Below are 15,363 nucleotides of genomic sequence, written 5' to 3'. Positions count from 1 at the left end.
GTGGCAAGTAGTATTTGTGCCAGGCAATGACCATCTCCAACGAGAGATAATCTAACCATCTCTCCATGGCGTTAATCCCACCTATGAGTTACCATTGACCAGAAATAGAATTGGGCCAGCCATATAAACACTGGCCACAAGACCAAGGCTGAGGCTGGCAATTCTGTGGCAAGTAACTTGCCTCTTGGTTCCCGAAAGTCTGTCCACCACCTGCACAGCACAAGTCAGGAATGTGATGGAATACTTTCCACGTGCTTGGATGAGTGCAGCTCCAACAACAAACTCTGTCAACAAAACGAAGGAGATTGTCATCGACTTTAGGAAGCATAAAGGAGATCATGCCCCTGTCTACATCAATGGGGACGAAGTAAAAAGGGTCGAGAGCTTCAAGTTTTTAGGTGTCCAGATCACCAACAATCTGTCCTGGTCCCCCCATGCCGACACTGTAGTTAACAAAGCCCACCAACGCCTCTACTTTCTCAGGAGACCAAGGAAATTTGACATGTCAGCTACGACTCTCACCAACTTTTACAGATACACCATAGAAAGCATTCCTTCTAGTTGTATCACGGCTTGGTGTGGCTCCTGCTCTGCCCAAGACCGCAAGGAACTACAGAAGGTTGTGAACGTAGCCCAATCATCATGCACACCAGCCTCCCATCCATTGACTCTGTCTACACTTCCCGCTGCCTCGGCAAAGCAGCCAGTATAATTAAGGACCCCACGCAGCCCGGACATTCTCTCTTCCACCTTCTTCCTCCGGGAAAAAGATACGAAAGTCTGAGGTCACGTACCAACCGACTCGAGAACAGCTTCTTCCCTGCTGCTGTCAGACTTTTAAATGGACTTACCTTGCACTAAGTTGATCTTTCGCTACACCCTAGCTATGACTGTACCACTACATTCTGCACTCTCTCATTTTCTTCTCTATGAACGGTATGTTTTTTATGTATAGTGTGCAAGAAACAATACTTTTCACCGTATGTTAATACATGTGACAATAAATCAAATCAAACAACACTCAAGAAACTTGACAATGGTGCAGCACCGACATTATCTATGACAAAGTAGCCTGCTTGATCGACACCTCATCCACCACCTTCAACATTCACTCACTCCAAAACCGACCCACAGTGACCATCTACTAGATGCATTGTAGCAACTCACCAAGGCTCCTTTGACAGTGCCTTCCAAGCTTACGACTTCTACCACCGAGAAGGACAAGAGCAACAGTCGCATGGAAGCACCCCCACCTGAAAGATCTCCTCCAAGCCACACATCATCTTGACTTGGAGCTATATCGCCCTTCCTTCATTATCACTGGGTCCAATCCTGGAACTCCATCCCTAACAGTGCTGTGGATATAACTAATGTAACTACACCACATGGACTGCAGCAGTTCAAGAAGGTGACTCACTACCATCTTCTGAAGGGCAATCAGGATGGGCAATAAATGCTGGTCTAGCCTGTGACTTCATGAAAAAAGTCAAACATTGACCCGGGACTGGAGCGTCCGTCCATAAAATTGAAATTGCATGAAAAATAAGCGAGTAAATTGTGATTGACTCCACCTGAATTAAATTAGATTATTATGACATTACCTAATTACTGATTCTTTAATGTTCACCCTACTGTACTTTACCTGAGAAAGCTTCATACTGGTAGTAAGTGTTTGAAGTGAACATGTCATTTTCATTATCTCTCATAAGGGGTACAGTACTGCTTTGTAATTATTGCTGATCTCACTAATCTAATTTGGCAATGGTGCAGCACCAGCATCATCATCCCTCTGCCCCTGCCACCCACTCCTCAAATACCTCTCCTAGAAACATAAAAGAGCACCGCTTGGAGAGCAGTCGTCTTAACATTGCAATTGAACATTTTTTCATTTAACACTGGCTTTTAAATTAAAATTAGGTTATTCTGTGATCATATAGAGGTTGAACACTGCTCATTTTTCTCTTTCTTTTTAAACTTTGGTAGATTACTGCCCTACAGCTAGTAAAGCGGGAGGATTACAGCACATTAAGCAAATTGATAAAGACGTTTAAACCCCTTTCACGACTTGTGGTGTTGCTGGGATGGACTTTCTGTCAAAGTCTGGAATCGACTCAGACTCTGCTACACGTGCTTCATAAAAACAAGGTATAAATGATGTTGATTGTAGCAAAATACTTTAGTTGCACAGGCACTGTGAACCTATGATTAATGGTGATAGCATAAATAGTTCAGAAATATTACCTTGTGACGCAAACATGATCACCTATACAGTCCTAGTTTCACTTGACTTTATAGTGCGGATAATAAAATTAGGGCTATATAAATGGCCTAACAATGCCAAATTCTCAGCAGATTTTACTTTCTTGAACCAAATTCATTTCTGCATTGCCTACATTGTAACATGCCTGACCTAGTGAGTTATTCACCTGCATTCTACTTCCCTTTATTTATTGACTTTGACTGTCAGATGCAGCTATTTGGGAGAATAGAGCCAACATTTCGATGACCCTTCAAGAGTCATCCAGACTCAACATTGGTTCTATTCCCTCTCCGCAGATGCTGTCAGATCTGCTGAGATTTTCCACCACTTTCTGCTTTTTGTTTCAGATTCCAGCATCTGTAGTATTTTGCCTTTATCAGGTTATTTAATTATTTGTTGCACTGCAGTTTGTGGGACTTTGCTGAGTGTAAATTAGGTGCCGTGTTTCCTTGTGTTACAACACTGACTTTACTTCATTGGCTGTAATGTGCATTGAGGTCATGAAAGGTGCCCTTTAAGTACAAGTTCATTATTTTTCTTTCCTCTACATCTAGTTTTATTAGATTGCACCAAGTTCTTTGAGCTGACTCTGTGAGCTAAAAAATCCACCTTCTATCAATGAAAGGTTGAGCAAAAGAATTTACAAATTCCATCCTCAAAGTCCTAACCCTCTTGTGATTTAACTGGTCAAAATGTTGCAACCTTTTTCTTTCTTACTGATTTGCTTACAAAGGCTTTATGGCACAGCTTTGTAAATAAGTAGCACTGTTCATGCGCCTTTTGGTGTTCCTCCCTCAGGAGTTATGTTGTGATGCTGTACTCCAAGAGTTCTGTGGTGGGTTGTCTTCTCACATCGAGGTTCTTGAATGGTGTTTGAAATGGAACAGGTAATCACATTGCTATAATTTTCTAGTCCTTGTTTTGCACCATTGCCATCTGTTACAATCTCCAGCTTTGCATCATTGAAATAATTCTTGCCATGTTGCAGACAGATTAACACGAATAAATATTTACCGATAAACCCTCTCAGTCCCATGTTTAATTCATAGTCCATGTTGAGTTAGCAAGAACACTACTTGTAGTTTTGGCACCTCAGGGCTAGGTACTGTACTGTAGGGTTCCTCTTATCCTCTACTGAAAAATGCAGCTGAGAGGAGGTTTGGATATGGGCTGGGTGTCTTTTTTGGTGGGACCTGTGCAAAGGATGCCTGACCCCAATGAGAAAATATATGTTCTAGGCTCCTTTTACTTCCTCCCTCCATTTGTACTTCAGAATTGCAATTGCACTTCTATGTGCATTGTATGTTCTTGATTTGCATACTTTAATGAGGCCCCCACCTGCTTTAGGGGGGGGAACCACCTGGCCAGTGTTCGTCAAGGACCCCAAAATGGTAGTAGCAGGGGTTTCAAACAGAGACTTAAAAACTGACTTGCATTTATATAGTGCCTTTCATGACCACCGTACATCTCAATGTACTTTAAAGCCACTGGCATGCAGGAAATGCGGCAGCTACTTTGCACACAGCAAGCACTGACAAAACAAAAGTGATGTGTTTTTTTTTAGTGATGTTGATTGAGGGATAAATATTAGCTGGGACGCGGAGTGCTCCCCTGCTCTTCAAAATAATTCTTTGGGATCTTTAAAATTCACCTAAGAGGGCAGAAGGGACCAATGTTTTACATCTCATCCAAAAAATGGCACCTCTGACAGTGCCACTTGTGTCGGATTTGATTTTTCTTTTACTCGGCAGTCCTGGAGTGGGACTTGAACCCAGAGCCTTCTGATTCACCAACTGAGCCATGACTTGTACCTCACTGCAGCAATCCAATTTTAGCACTCAGGTGAAATGTTAGCATTGGCCCACTTGTTTTGATTCATGACAAATCAAGATACATGCTCTGATTCCTGCTCTTTTTTTTAGAAACAGCATTCATGAGAAGGACTTTGTTCGGCATTTGCACAGTCTGGACTGCCATTCTGCTTTGTATAGTCTGCATCACCTTACCAACCTGCCAGCGCTGAAAGTGGAAGATGTCATTGACCTCCTTCAGAAGCAACCTGCTAATGGCAAGGGTGATGACAATTGTTAGTTTCCTTTAGTTATTTTGAACTGTTAGAAGGCATTTCCATGACATTAACCTAAAATACTATGTGGTGTGTGAATCTTGTATCAGAGGGGTGAGAGTTGGAGTTTAAAAACAGGGGGGTTATGTTGCAGCTGTATAAGGTGCTGGTGAGGCCACACCTTATGCAGTTTTGGTCTCCTTACTTGAGAAAGGATATACTGGCACTTACGGGGGTGCAGAGGAGATTCACTAGGTTGATTCCGGAGTTGAGAGGGTTGGCTTATGAGGGGAGACTGAGTAGACTGGGACTATACTCATTGGGATTCAGAAGAATGAGGGGAGATCTTATAGAAACGTATAAGATTATGAAGGGAATAGATAAGATAGAAGCAGGAAAGTTGCTTCCACTGGCAGGTGAAACTAGAGCTAGGGGGTCTAGCCTTAGAATAAGGGGAGCAGATTTAGGACTGAGTTGAAGAGGAACTTCTTCACCCAGAGGGTTGTGAATCTGTGAAATTCTCTGCCCACTGAAGCAGTTGAGGTAACCTCATTGAATGTTTTTAAGGCAAGGATAGATAAATTTTTGAACAAATTAAAGGTTTAATTCCTTTAAACCCTAAAGGAATTGAGGGTTATGGCAAGCGGGTGGGTAAGTGGAGCTGAGTCCAGAAAAAGATCAGCCATGATCTTATTGGGTGGCGGAGTAGGCTCGAGGGGCCAAATGGCCTACTTCTGCTCCTAGTTCTTATGTTCTTATGAGAGATTGCAGAAGATAAACCTAACTGCATTATTGTTTGTTTATTTGGGTAAAATATTATTGTAATTTTGGGAAACAATTGAATCCAGTTTCCACTGAATCGTAATTTCTTGCCATAGCTTGATATGGTCAGTAATTTTGTTCTTTAGTCTTTGTATTTTATGAATTCTCATTTGGACAGGCAGAGTGCAATGTCTTGCTATGTCAATCACCAATATACAAAAAGTGACGGCATGAAAAACTGCCATCTCCTCATAACATCTTAAAATTCCAGAACTTTGTAATTGGAGACACAAGTTTCAATCTACCAGTAATTTGTTGCTACCTTGGGGCACCAGTATACAGCTTAAAGTTGGTTTTAAAATGTCGCCACCGTTCTCGAGGCTGCTCTCCCCTTAGAGAGTGGTGACTTAACCTGAGGGTCAACACACCTCAGGCTAGGGGCAAAATTGAGAAGGTGGGGCCTTTATGAATAACCTCAGCTGATTATTGGAATTGAACCCACACTGTTGGTGTCACACTGCATCACAAACCTTCTGTCCAGCCAACTAAGCTAACCAGCATATATGATTTATATATAATTGATGTGGCTATGAAGCTTTATATCAAAGGATTTTAGGTTTGTTCTCCATGGGAACCTGTGTCTTATAGAAACAAGACATTAGCCTTTTCTGGTGAAAGTGCGGAGTGATTTGATTTGATCATTGTTATTTATTCAATATGTTTTAAATGCCAAAATTTCATCACATGCAAAATTTAGAGAAAATTTCTGCTTCCTTTGCGTTCATTCTTTCTGTTCTGTAGGTGCAAGATCTCTGACCATGATTCGGAGGCGAAATGTGACATTGTACCAAGCATTGTGTGCCATCAAGTATGCCATATATGCACTCTGTATAAATGCACATCAGCCATCATTGTGTAAGGACTGTCCATATTGGTCTTTGGATGCAGCTGTTAAAGACGTTTCATTTGAAAATGATCAGTTATATAGTCAAGGTAAACAAAGTGCCATTCTTCAATGAGCAATTAAATAGTCTTTATTGTACCTTCCCTTTTCCATTCATGTAGGTTTTTAAAAAAATGTCTGGGTGGATTTAAATGATTTAATTGCTTTTAATTTTTGAGTATTGCGTTAGTTTCTTTTTCAAACATTTCCATTAAACAACACAATCCTTTAGGCTGAGTTGATGTTGCACTGTCTACACCTTCCATACGACAGTTATTCAATTCAAAATATTTTAATACTGAAGTTGAAGTGTAACCATCTTCCAATTCAATGTCATTTCGTTGAAAAAATATATCTTAGCAGATTTGAAGCAAGTTGAATTTCCTTTTTTTTTGGATGATGGAATTTTCTTTTACATTCTAGCCACTTAAACAATGAAATTAATTTTTAGGAATTGGAGACAGCAGAAACTCTCAGCTCCCTCACTAGGGTGGCACAGGGGTTAGCACTGCTGCCTCACAGCTCCAGGGACCCGGGTTTGATTCCCGACTTGGGTCACTGTCTGTGCGGAGTCTGCACGTTCCTCCCCATGTCTGCGTGGGTTTCCTCCCACATTCTGAAAGATGTGCTGGTTAGATGTATTGACCGAACAGGTGCCAGAGTGTGGTGACTAGGGGAATTTCACAGTAACTTCATTGCAGTGTTAATGCAAGCCTTACTTATGACTAATAAATAAACACCCCCCGCCCACCCCAGTATGTTTTTATTTGAAGTTATGACTTGTGGTGGGGTTTGGTTCATCAGCACCACCAGCCAATTGATAACTTAACTAAGTGACCATTCTTGAATAAGCCTAGACTGTGAGGTCACTGGAAAACAAACAGGAAACACGGGTGATTTATAGTCTGCCCTTTCTTGTTACCCTCTGAAGGGGCCACACAATCTCTTGTATAACTCATGCAGCGACCCATCCTGAGATTAGCTGATACAGCAAAAATCAAACCTTAAACATGGGATTTTCTTTTCCTTGTGACTGAGTTCTGCAGGAGATGTCGTAGTGACTATCTGAGCAACCAGAATAGCTCGAGCTGGATTCCTTCTACATTACAAAATGTTGACAATGTTTTATCAGCAGCTGTGAGCGAATACAGTTTTCAGAAATAACGCATAAACTTTGTTTGCTTGAACAGGTTGTTCTCCAGTTTTCAAGTTGTATTTATCCAGGTGCCAGAAGCTTCTGCACGCGATCCCCGCTCCTTTCCGATTAGAGGTGTTGGAGAATATCTTCTCATTATTATTCTTGTCCTACAATGACCTATATGGGAATAAAACAGAACATGAAGGACAGTTTGGCCTTGAAGAGGGAGACACTGAACAAATCCAGCCAGGGATGGGCTTTGACAGTATTGTAGAACACTTGGAATCCACAGTGGACGTTGTGGGTAATGATATTATGCATCGTGAGCACTTGAGCACTGGGTTAGAAGAGAAGGTTGCACAAAACAGCTCAGGAGTCCTTCATAATGGCTGCACGCAGAAGCCCAGGATGACGACCTTTATGCCCGGGTCTGCAGAAAATAATCCAACAGAACAGTTGGAATATCTCAATCTGAGGCATTTTACCATGAACACAAACAATGGGAACGACTTTTTAGTGAATGCATCGACGATGAACATATTTCTGGAGATGATAAAGGATCAGCTGGAGGCAATGAAATGCCATATTCCTTGGACGCCTGGGAATGTGCCTAAAGAAGATGTGCAGCTTGTGGAGTGCCTGAATTGTTCAGTTAGTGCAGACTCTTTTAACAGCCGATTAAACCAGCTTTCCAGATACATCTGTGAAGCCCAGTGGAGGTACAAAGTAGTAACAAGCAATAAAACGACTGGTAAGACTTCTGTCAATATTAAATATCTGTGGGGAACACCCAAAACTGGCCTGAGTTGCGCTCTAGGTGAAATGTTTTTCCACTTGATTGTTCCTCGTTCTTTTCCATGACTAGTGTAAATCTATTAATATCATAGAAGCAAACCTGTTCCCCTCTTCTCCAGAACCCATTGACTCGTGGTGAAGTATGGTTCCAAAGAGACTTGGGAGCCTGCCAATATCCTTTCAGGCTTTGAAATCATAGGTAAAAGATCTAAGTTAAGATCACTATTCCTCAAATGCTTTTCCATTGAAACATGCATCACTTGTCCCACTTCATTCCCTGAAAGTAGATCCAGCCCAGCATCCTTCCCTGCTGGGCTAGACTCTGGTTCACTAAATTATCTGATAAACATTTTGAGGATTCCTTTACACTGTTACTATTCCAATCTGTCTAAGGATATATGTGATGGCAATGATTTAAGACGATAAATGGAAAATTGTCTACATATTTTAACACAAGGTGGTAACTCAGGAATAAGAAAACTCATGAATGTTAAAGGAATGAAAGCATACTTTTATTGGATTTGGGGGTGGAGGGGGAAGGGGAGGCAGGAGAGTCCCAAACTCAATGGCCGGAATTTTACTGGCATGCTCGCCCAAGGCTTGTAAGATCGCACCCAAGGCCAACGGAGAATGCCGTTCTGCAAGCCTCGTGCCAATAAAATCAGGGCCAATGTCCAGTCTGGGTTTAAATAGTTTCTCAGTCACAGAAGCATTATAGCCTGATTGTTAGCATAGAGAACTCTGGCCTAGGAAGGGCAAAAAGAGAAAAGCGATCAGCCAGGGCTTCAGCCCCTGACTGCTATTTAGTAAATTGCTAAAAGTGAGTATGTGTAGATGTCACTTGAAGGCTTGGTTGGGCTTAGATATTATACCTATGATTTCATAGCCTGAAAGGATATTGGCAGTCTCCCAAGTTTCTTTGGAACCATACATAATCACCAGTTAATGGGTTCTGGAGAAGAAGGGAACAATATAGTTTCTTGTTTCTGTGATATTGATAAATTACTTGTTTCATTGGCTTTAATCTCTGGTTCCTGGACTGAGATACACCTGGGACTGTTTATAATGTTAAAAGTGCTATCTAAATGCAAGTTGATGTTGCTGCCACTCTATCATGAGTTATATATACTAAGCAGTGATTTTTATTTGGTTTGTAGAAGGTGACTTGCCTTGCTTTACTAAAAAACACCCACCTCGGTCAAAGCACTCCACACTAAAGAGGAGAAGCAGAGTACGAAGAAACAGGATGGGTAAAAAAATGCTATATTCCCCTTCCTCAATTGTTTTCTTTCCCCCCTTGCTTTTTTTCCCTCTTCTTGAAGTTGAATGTAATGCTGCCCCTTCACTTCTACTGTAAACTGTCCTCACTGCCTCCTGATAGCCCATGTTTGTCCATTCCTCCTTGTTGCTTGCCCAAAAACTCTTGGTCATCTCTGGCCCCTTGTTCCAGTGATGTGGCCGGTTCCTATAGTGTTGTCTCTTTCTCACCACAATTTATTTCCTGTCTTAATAGAGCATCGGGCCAGTTCACACTTGACAGTGGAGAGCGTGAGTGGAGATTTAAGTACCAGCACCTCAGGTATGTTAATTGTTACACAAAAGAATTTCAAGAATTGCGTCAATGAGATTTTACTTTTGTCTTGTTCATATGTCAGAGCCAGCAAACCCAACGGTGAAGTTTTAGAGTTACCAGAGTTTAATTTTCTGTAATAAGCAACTGCAGTGCTGTGGGGAAAGGACATATACATTCATCTGGCTTGGATGTAAACATCCCCCTTTTCACCCAGTTAAGTTGGCAACAAACCACATCGGGTTTGTTGTGTAATTCTTTCTTGAGACATGCAGATTGTCTCCTGGCATTGGGATGAGGGTGTGTCCTGTGGATTTGCACTGCCGAGTGATTCAATTAATTTGTTGTTTACTATCTCTCTTTTTTAGCAGGGAGGAGTTGAGTATAAATTCTCCTCGGAGTGTCTTTTAGCAAACTTTAAAAAAATTGGTCACATATCTTGAGCCTTGGTGTCATTGTCCCATCGGCATCCTTTATCTAGAAACAATGGTGGGCGAGCAGCAAATGATCCATTTAAGTTGGGGGGTGGTTTTAGAATCATACAATCCCTACAGTATAGAAGGAGGTCATTTGGCCCATCGAGCCAACACTGACAACAATCCCACCCAGGCCCTATCCCTGTAACCTCACATGTTTACCCTCTTGGTTCCCCTGATACTAAGGGCAATTTAGTATGGTCGATCAACCTAACCCACACAGCTTTGGATTGTGGGAGGAACGTCCAGAGGAAACCCACACAGACACAGGGAAAACGTGCAAATTCCACACAGACAGTGACCCGAGGCCAGAATCGAACCCGGGTCCCTGACCCTGTGAGGCAGCAGTGCCAACCACTATGCCATCTTATGATGCACCTTTGCTGATGTCTGTGAAGACCAATCCTTGAGAGGCAGGTTCTCCACGTGATGTTGTGGGTTGTTTTTGGAGTTGGCACCTCTTGCCATTGGTCATTGTGGTGAACACCGGTCGACAAGGCGGTGTCGCCATTTACTTCTGCCGTTAGCTAGGGGCAATAGTCGATGTTTAGGACCCTCATGATGTCACATTTGCAATCAGCTTTGAAGTGGAGCCGTGGACGTCTGACTTTGGCTACTTCACCATGCAGAAAGTCCTTGGGTACACGGCTGTCTTCCATCCTGCGGACATATCTGAGCCAGTGAAGCTGCCTCTGTTTGATGAGTGCCAACAGGCTTGAGAGCTCTGCCTTTGAGAAGACTAGCACATTTCTGATTTTGTGCTGGCAAGATATACCCACAGACACGGCACGGTAGGGCGGCACGGTAGCACAGTGGTTAGCACTGCTGCTTCACAGCTCCAGGGACCTGGGTTCGATTCCCGGCTTGGGTCACTGTCTGTGTGGAGTTTGCACATTCTCCTCGTGTCTGCGTGGGTTTCCTCCGGGTGCTCCGGTTTCCTCCCACCGTCCAAAGATGTGCGGGTTAGGTTGATTGGCCATGCTAAAATTGCCCCTTAGTGTCCTGGGATGCGTAGATTAGAGGGATTAGTGGGTAAAATGTGTAGGAATATGGGGGTAGGGCCTGGGTGGGATTGTGGTTGGTGCAGACTCGATGGGCCGAATGGCCTCTTTCTGTACTGTAGGGTTTCTATGATTTCTATGAGACAGCTAAGATGCACATGGCTGAGTATCTTGATAGCTGTAAGTTGTCAAAGTTCCACACATGTAAAGTAAAGTGCTGAGAATGCAGGTCTTGTGAAGAATCAGTTTGGTCCTGAAATTCTTGCAGGTTTTGTGAATCAACCAAAGATGATAGCTTTCCATATGCATGTATCAAGGGACAGATTGTCTATCATCATGGGCCTGAGGTAGCAGAATTGCAGTGGGGTGTCGTATACTGTGATCAGGAGCAGGGATACAGCAAGAAAACTGCAGTCATGGGACGAGTATAGTCAAAGAGAACAAGTTAAGGCTTGGGAGAAACAGTCCATGAACTTTGGTAGAGTTTCCATCGAGGTGACTAGCGCAGCAGCATCAGTCTAGAGGAGTTCTCTGATCAGGGCACAATGTTTGATCGAACATAGAGCTTTCTGTCTGACCTAGTGTGCAGGTAACTTCCATATCTGCAAGGGACGCTAAAGTTAGAAGCATGAAGGAAAAGATCCTAAGCAAAGTGGGGCTAGGACACAGCCTTATTTAACTCCATTCTTCACTCTGAAACTATCAGAAGTGTAGCCATCAAACTGTACAATGAGTGAATGTAGTCACGGAAAGAGAGGACGAGACTCGGGAGCTTTGATGGGCAGCCAGATTTTCACAGAATCTTAGAGTCCTGCTCAGCTGATGGTGTCAGATGCCTTAGTGAGATCTTTTCACATTAGGAGATCAGTTGTGCTCATTGACCTTAATCTTTACAGATAGTGGGAGTGTCGTAAATCTGGCTGTAACAAATGAACAGGGATCGAAGTCTCAGGTTCCCAGGCGGAATCTTCTACTTCCCATGATGCTGGCTCCACCGGAGTCTCTTCTTGTTTCCTGCATCCTGAGAGGAAACTATGCCCAAGCACGTCAGGTAAGCTGAATTCTGTTTCTCGGGTGATCAAATAATCATAGAACCCCTACAGTGCAGAAGGAGACCATTTGGCCCATTGAGCCTGCACTGACAACAATCCCACCCAGACCCTATCCCCATAACCCCACGTACTTACCCTGGTAGTCCCCCTGATGCCAAGGGGCAATTTTAGTATTGCCAATCCACCTAACCTGCACATCTTTGGACTGTGGAAGGAAACCAGAGCTCCCGGAGGAAGCCCATGCAGATGTGAGGCGAATGTGCTGACTTTGCACAGTCAGCCGAGGCCGGAATTGAACCCGGGTCCCTGGTGCTGTGAAGCAGAAGTGCTAATCACTGTGCCACCCTAATATTCATCTCTTGACTATAGAGTTTGCAAATAAGGAAGTAAGTACAAAGTGATACAAAGATTGGAGGTGTAGTGGACAGTGAGGAAGGTTTTCAAAGCTTGCAGAGGGATTTGGACCAACTAGAAAAATGGGCTGAAAAATGGCAAATTGAATTTAACGCAGACAAGTGTGAGATATTGCACTTTGGAAGAACAAACCAAAGAAGAACGTACAGGGTAAATGGTAGGACTCTGAAGAGTGCAGTTGAACAGAGGGATCTGGGAATACAGGTACAGAATTCCCTAAAAGTGACGTCACAGGTGGATAGGGTCGTAAAGAGTGCCTTTGGTACATTGGCCTTTATAAATCGGAGTATCGAGTATAAAAGTTGGAGTGTTATGGTAAGGTTATATAAGGCATTGGTGAGGCCGAGTTTGGAGTATTGTGTACAGTTTTGATCACCTAGTTACAGGAAGTGCAGGTCAGTGGGACTAGGCATAAAATGGTTCGGCACAGACAAGAAGGGCCAAAAGGCCTGTTTCTGAGCTGTAATTTTCTATGGTTCTATAGTAAGTAAAGCATGGAATGGATATAGGCCATTCAGATCCTCAGCCTTTCCCCTTTCACCCTGGGCAAAAAATATACAGTTCAAGTGCTAACTAAAGTGATAATTTCACCGTATCACTATTAACATTGCAATCACTTCTGTACTAGGCATTAGTTTTTTTTAGGCAGGTTTGTGTTTGCATAATCAACTCTGGGGCAGTGTAACAGGGAAGAGGAGGGGGTGGGGGGGTACCCCAAAGATGCATTGCGGACCCCTCCCATGTTCCCAGGTAAAGATTGCATGGCAATTTGCCTGGGAAGTGCAAACTTCCAAAGGGCAATTGCCTTGCACTGGGAACTGTCCAAAATGTAATTTGAATGACAGACCTTGGATGGTTCTGATTGTGTTAGATCAGTACTTGATCATGGTCTTCACTTCACTGTGAAATTGACTGGTGTCAAAAGAAGTTTAACAAAATGGAGTTTATAATGAATTTTTATACCACATCACTGATAGCTCAATGCTGTACGTTTGTTTTAAGTTAACTGATTTCTCTCAGGTTTACTGCTATGAATGTGGTACATTGTGTCACATTTCACTGTTTAGCAGAAAATGACTAAAGGTAGTGATTAACTGTATTTTGGTCTCTTGGCAGGTAGTGTTGATGTTTGAATTACAGTCGTCTTACAGCTATGGTGAACTGATCTTTATGGAACGGTACCAACAGGTGATCAATGAACTTGCCAAAGTCGAACAGAAAATGGAGATCAAAGGCATTGACAACACCGGTCGCAAATTAAGTGTTGGGAAATTCACACTCCAAGCGATTGGCGATGCTGCAGCAGCAGGTAGGTAGCTGTTTGGTTCCTTGAGGAATATTATTTTGAACACCTGAGTGTTGGGAAGCATTTTCTGATCAGGGCCAGTGTGATCTCCTGGACTCGTTTCGATCGCCACAGGGGGTCGGAGAGGAATTTCCCAGATTTCTTTTCCCCCATATTGGCCCTGGGGTTTTCACTCTGGGTTTTCGCCTCTCCCTGGAGATCACATGGTCGGGATTGGGGGGGTGGGGGTGAGTTAATAGGTTGTGATGAGCAAAGCATCGTAGCTGTGAGGGACAGCTCGGTGGATAGGATATTAGGATGTAGATAGGCTGGAAAATTGGGCGGGGATCCTGGATTCAGGATTCAATCCTGGACCGGGGAGCGGCGCGGGCTTGGAGGGCCGAAGGGCCTGTTCCTGTGCTGTATTGTTCTTTGTTCTTTGTTTGTTATTAACACTTCGAATAACTTATTGGGTGGGATTTTATGGCCTTGCTCGTCCAGAAACCGTAAAATCCCACCCGAGGTCAACAGACCTTTCCATGGTCCGCTACTTGCCCTCACTGATTCCCATGGCGGTAAAATTCCAGCCATTGTCTTAATTTTAACTTTACAGAAATATTTCAGAAGATTTTAGTTTTCCATGTAGAATTTTAGGGAATATTTTTTTCTTTTCTTGGGATGCATCCTTTCTCAGCTTGCTAGTTGAGTCGGTCTACCACCACCTATTGTAAAGATGGTTAACGGGTAGGTTTGGTGCACAGTAATGTTCATCCTAATACCTTCTCCCTGTATAGGTATGGTGTTTTATTCAATTTCTGATGTTGTTGAGAAGCTGATTAATTCATCTGAGGTTGCCAACTCAGCGTTGCTGGAGGATTTCTGGAAGAGTAAAGTCCAAATTGAACCAACCAATCCACTCCATGAGATTCTGGAGGATCTCAGCGGTCCTTCCATGGCTGTCTTTGACCTGGCTTGTACCCAGTGCCAGTTGTGGAAAACCTGTAAACAACTCCTGGAGACTGCAGAAAGGAGACTTACAGCTACTTTTGAGGCCAAAGGTAGGAGAAACTATTTCTTGCATTGAACCAACATTTCACAAAGACGTTGCCAAGGAAAGTTTGAAGCAGTCGTATATTGTTCCTGATAAGCTTGTGAGTAAATTTGCTTTTGTGAAAGTGACAGAATGATATTGCTATTGGCGGAAAGAAAGGGATGGGCACAGTTAGAAGTCTCTCAACACCAGGTTAAAGTCTAACATGTTTATTTGGAATCACGAGCTTTCAGAATGCTGCTTCTTCATCAGAGGCAGCATGATGGCACAGTGGTTAGCACTGCTGCCTCACAGTGCCAGGGACCCGGGTTTGATTCCCGGCTTGGGTCACTGTCTGTGTGGAGTTTGCATGTTTTCCCCGTGTCTGCGTGGGTTTCCTCCAATTGGTTGGTTGGCCATGCTAAATTGACCCTAGTTTCAGGGGGATTAGTAGGGTAAATATGTGGGGTTACGGGCTAGGGCCTGGGTGGGATTGGTGTCGGTGCAGGCTCGATGGGTCGAATGGCCTTGTTCTGTACTATTCTATAAAATACTTAGATTTTGTTATGGAT

At 43.2% G+C, this 15,363-nt stretch overlaps 1 protein-coding gene across 6 annotated transcripts in view; it reads left to right on the top strand.

Moving 5' to 3' along the window:
* The window catches only part of zfyve26 (zinc finger, FYVE domain containing 26), a 79,436-nt gene that overhangs the window by 13,300 nt on the left and 50,773 nt on the right, over positions 1–15,363 (top strand). For 5 of the 6 annotated variants that reach the window (XR_013499978.1, XM_078233318.1, XM_078233320.1 and 2 more), the window contains 10 exons: positions 1,984–2,145; positions 3,059–3,147; positions 4,183–4,346; positions 5,889–6,080; positions 7,221–7,919; positions 9,121–9,213; positions 9,477–9,542; positions 11,907–12,061; positions 13,593–13,785; positions 14,556–14,819. Coding sequence is in view for 5 of the 6 variants with exons in the window: in XM_078233318.1 (XP_078089444.1) it covers positions 1,984–2,145; positions 3,059–3,147; positions 4,183–4,346; positions 5,889–6,080; positions 7,221–7,919; positions 9,121–9,213; positions 9,477–9,542; positions 11,907–12,061; positions 13,593–13,785; positions 14,556–14,819 (2,077 nt within the window). In the remaining variant the exon portion in view is untranslated. The remainder of the gene's footprint in view (positions 1–1,983; positions 2,146–3,058; positions 3,148–4,182; positions 4,347–5,888; positions 6,081–7,220; positions 7,920–9,120; positions 9,214–9,476; positions 9,543–11,906; positions 12,062–13,592; positions 13,786–14,555; positions 14,820–15,363) is intronic. The other variant, XM_078233319.1, reaches the window with a different exon arrangement.

The sequence above is a fragment of the Mustelus asterias genome, chromosome 18 (assembly GCF_964213995.1).
Source record: "Mustelus asterias chromosome 18, sMusAst1.hap1.1, whole genome shotgun sequence".
Lineage (NCBI taxonomy): Eukaryota > Metazoa > Chordata > Chondrichthyes > Carcharhiniformes > Triakidae > Mustelus > Mustelus asterias.
Note: the sequence above shows the minus strand (reverse complement) of the source record. Positions and strands in the feature narration are given on the sequence as shown.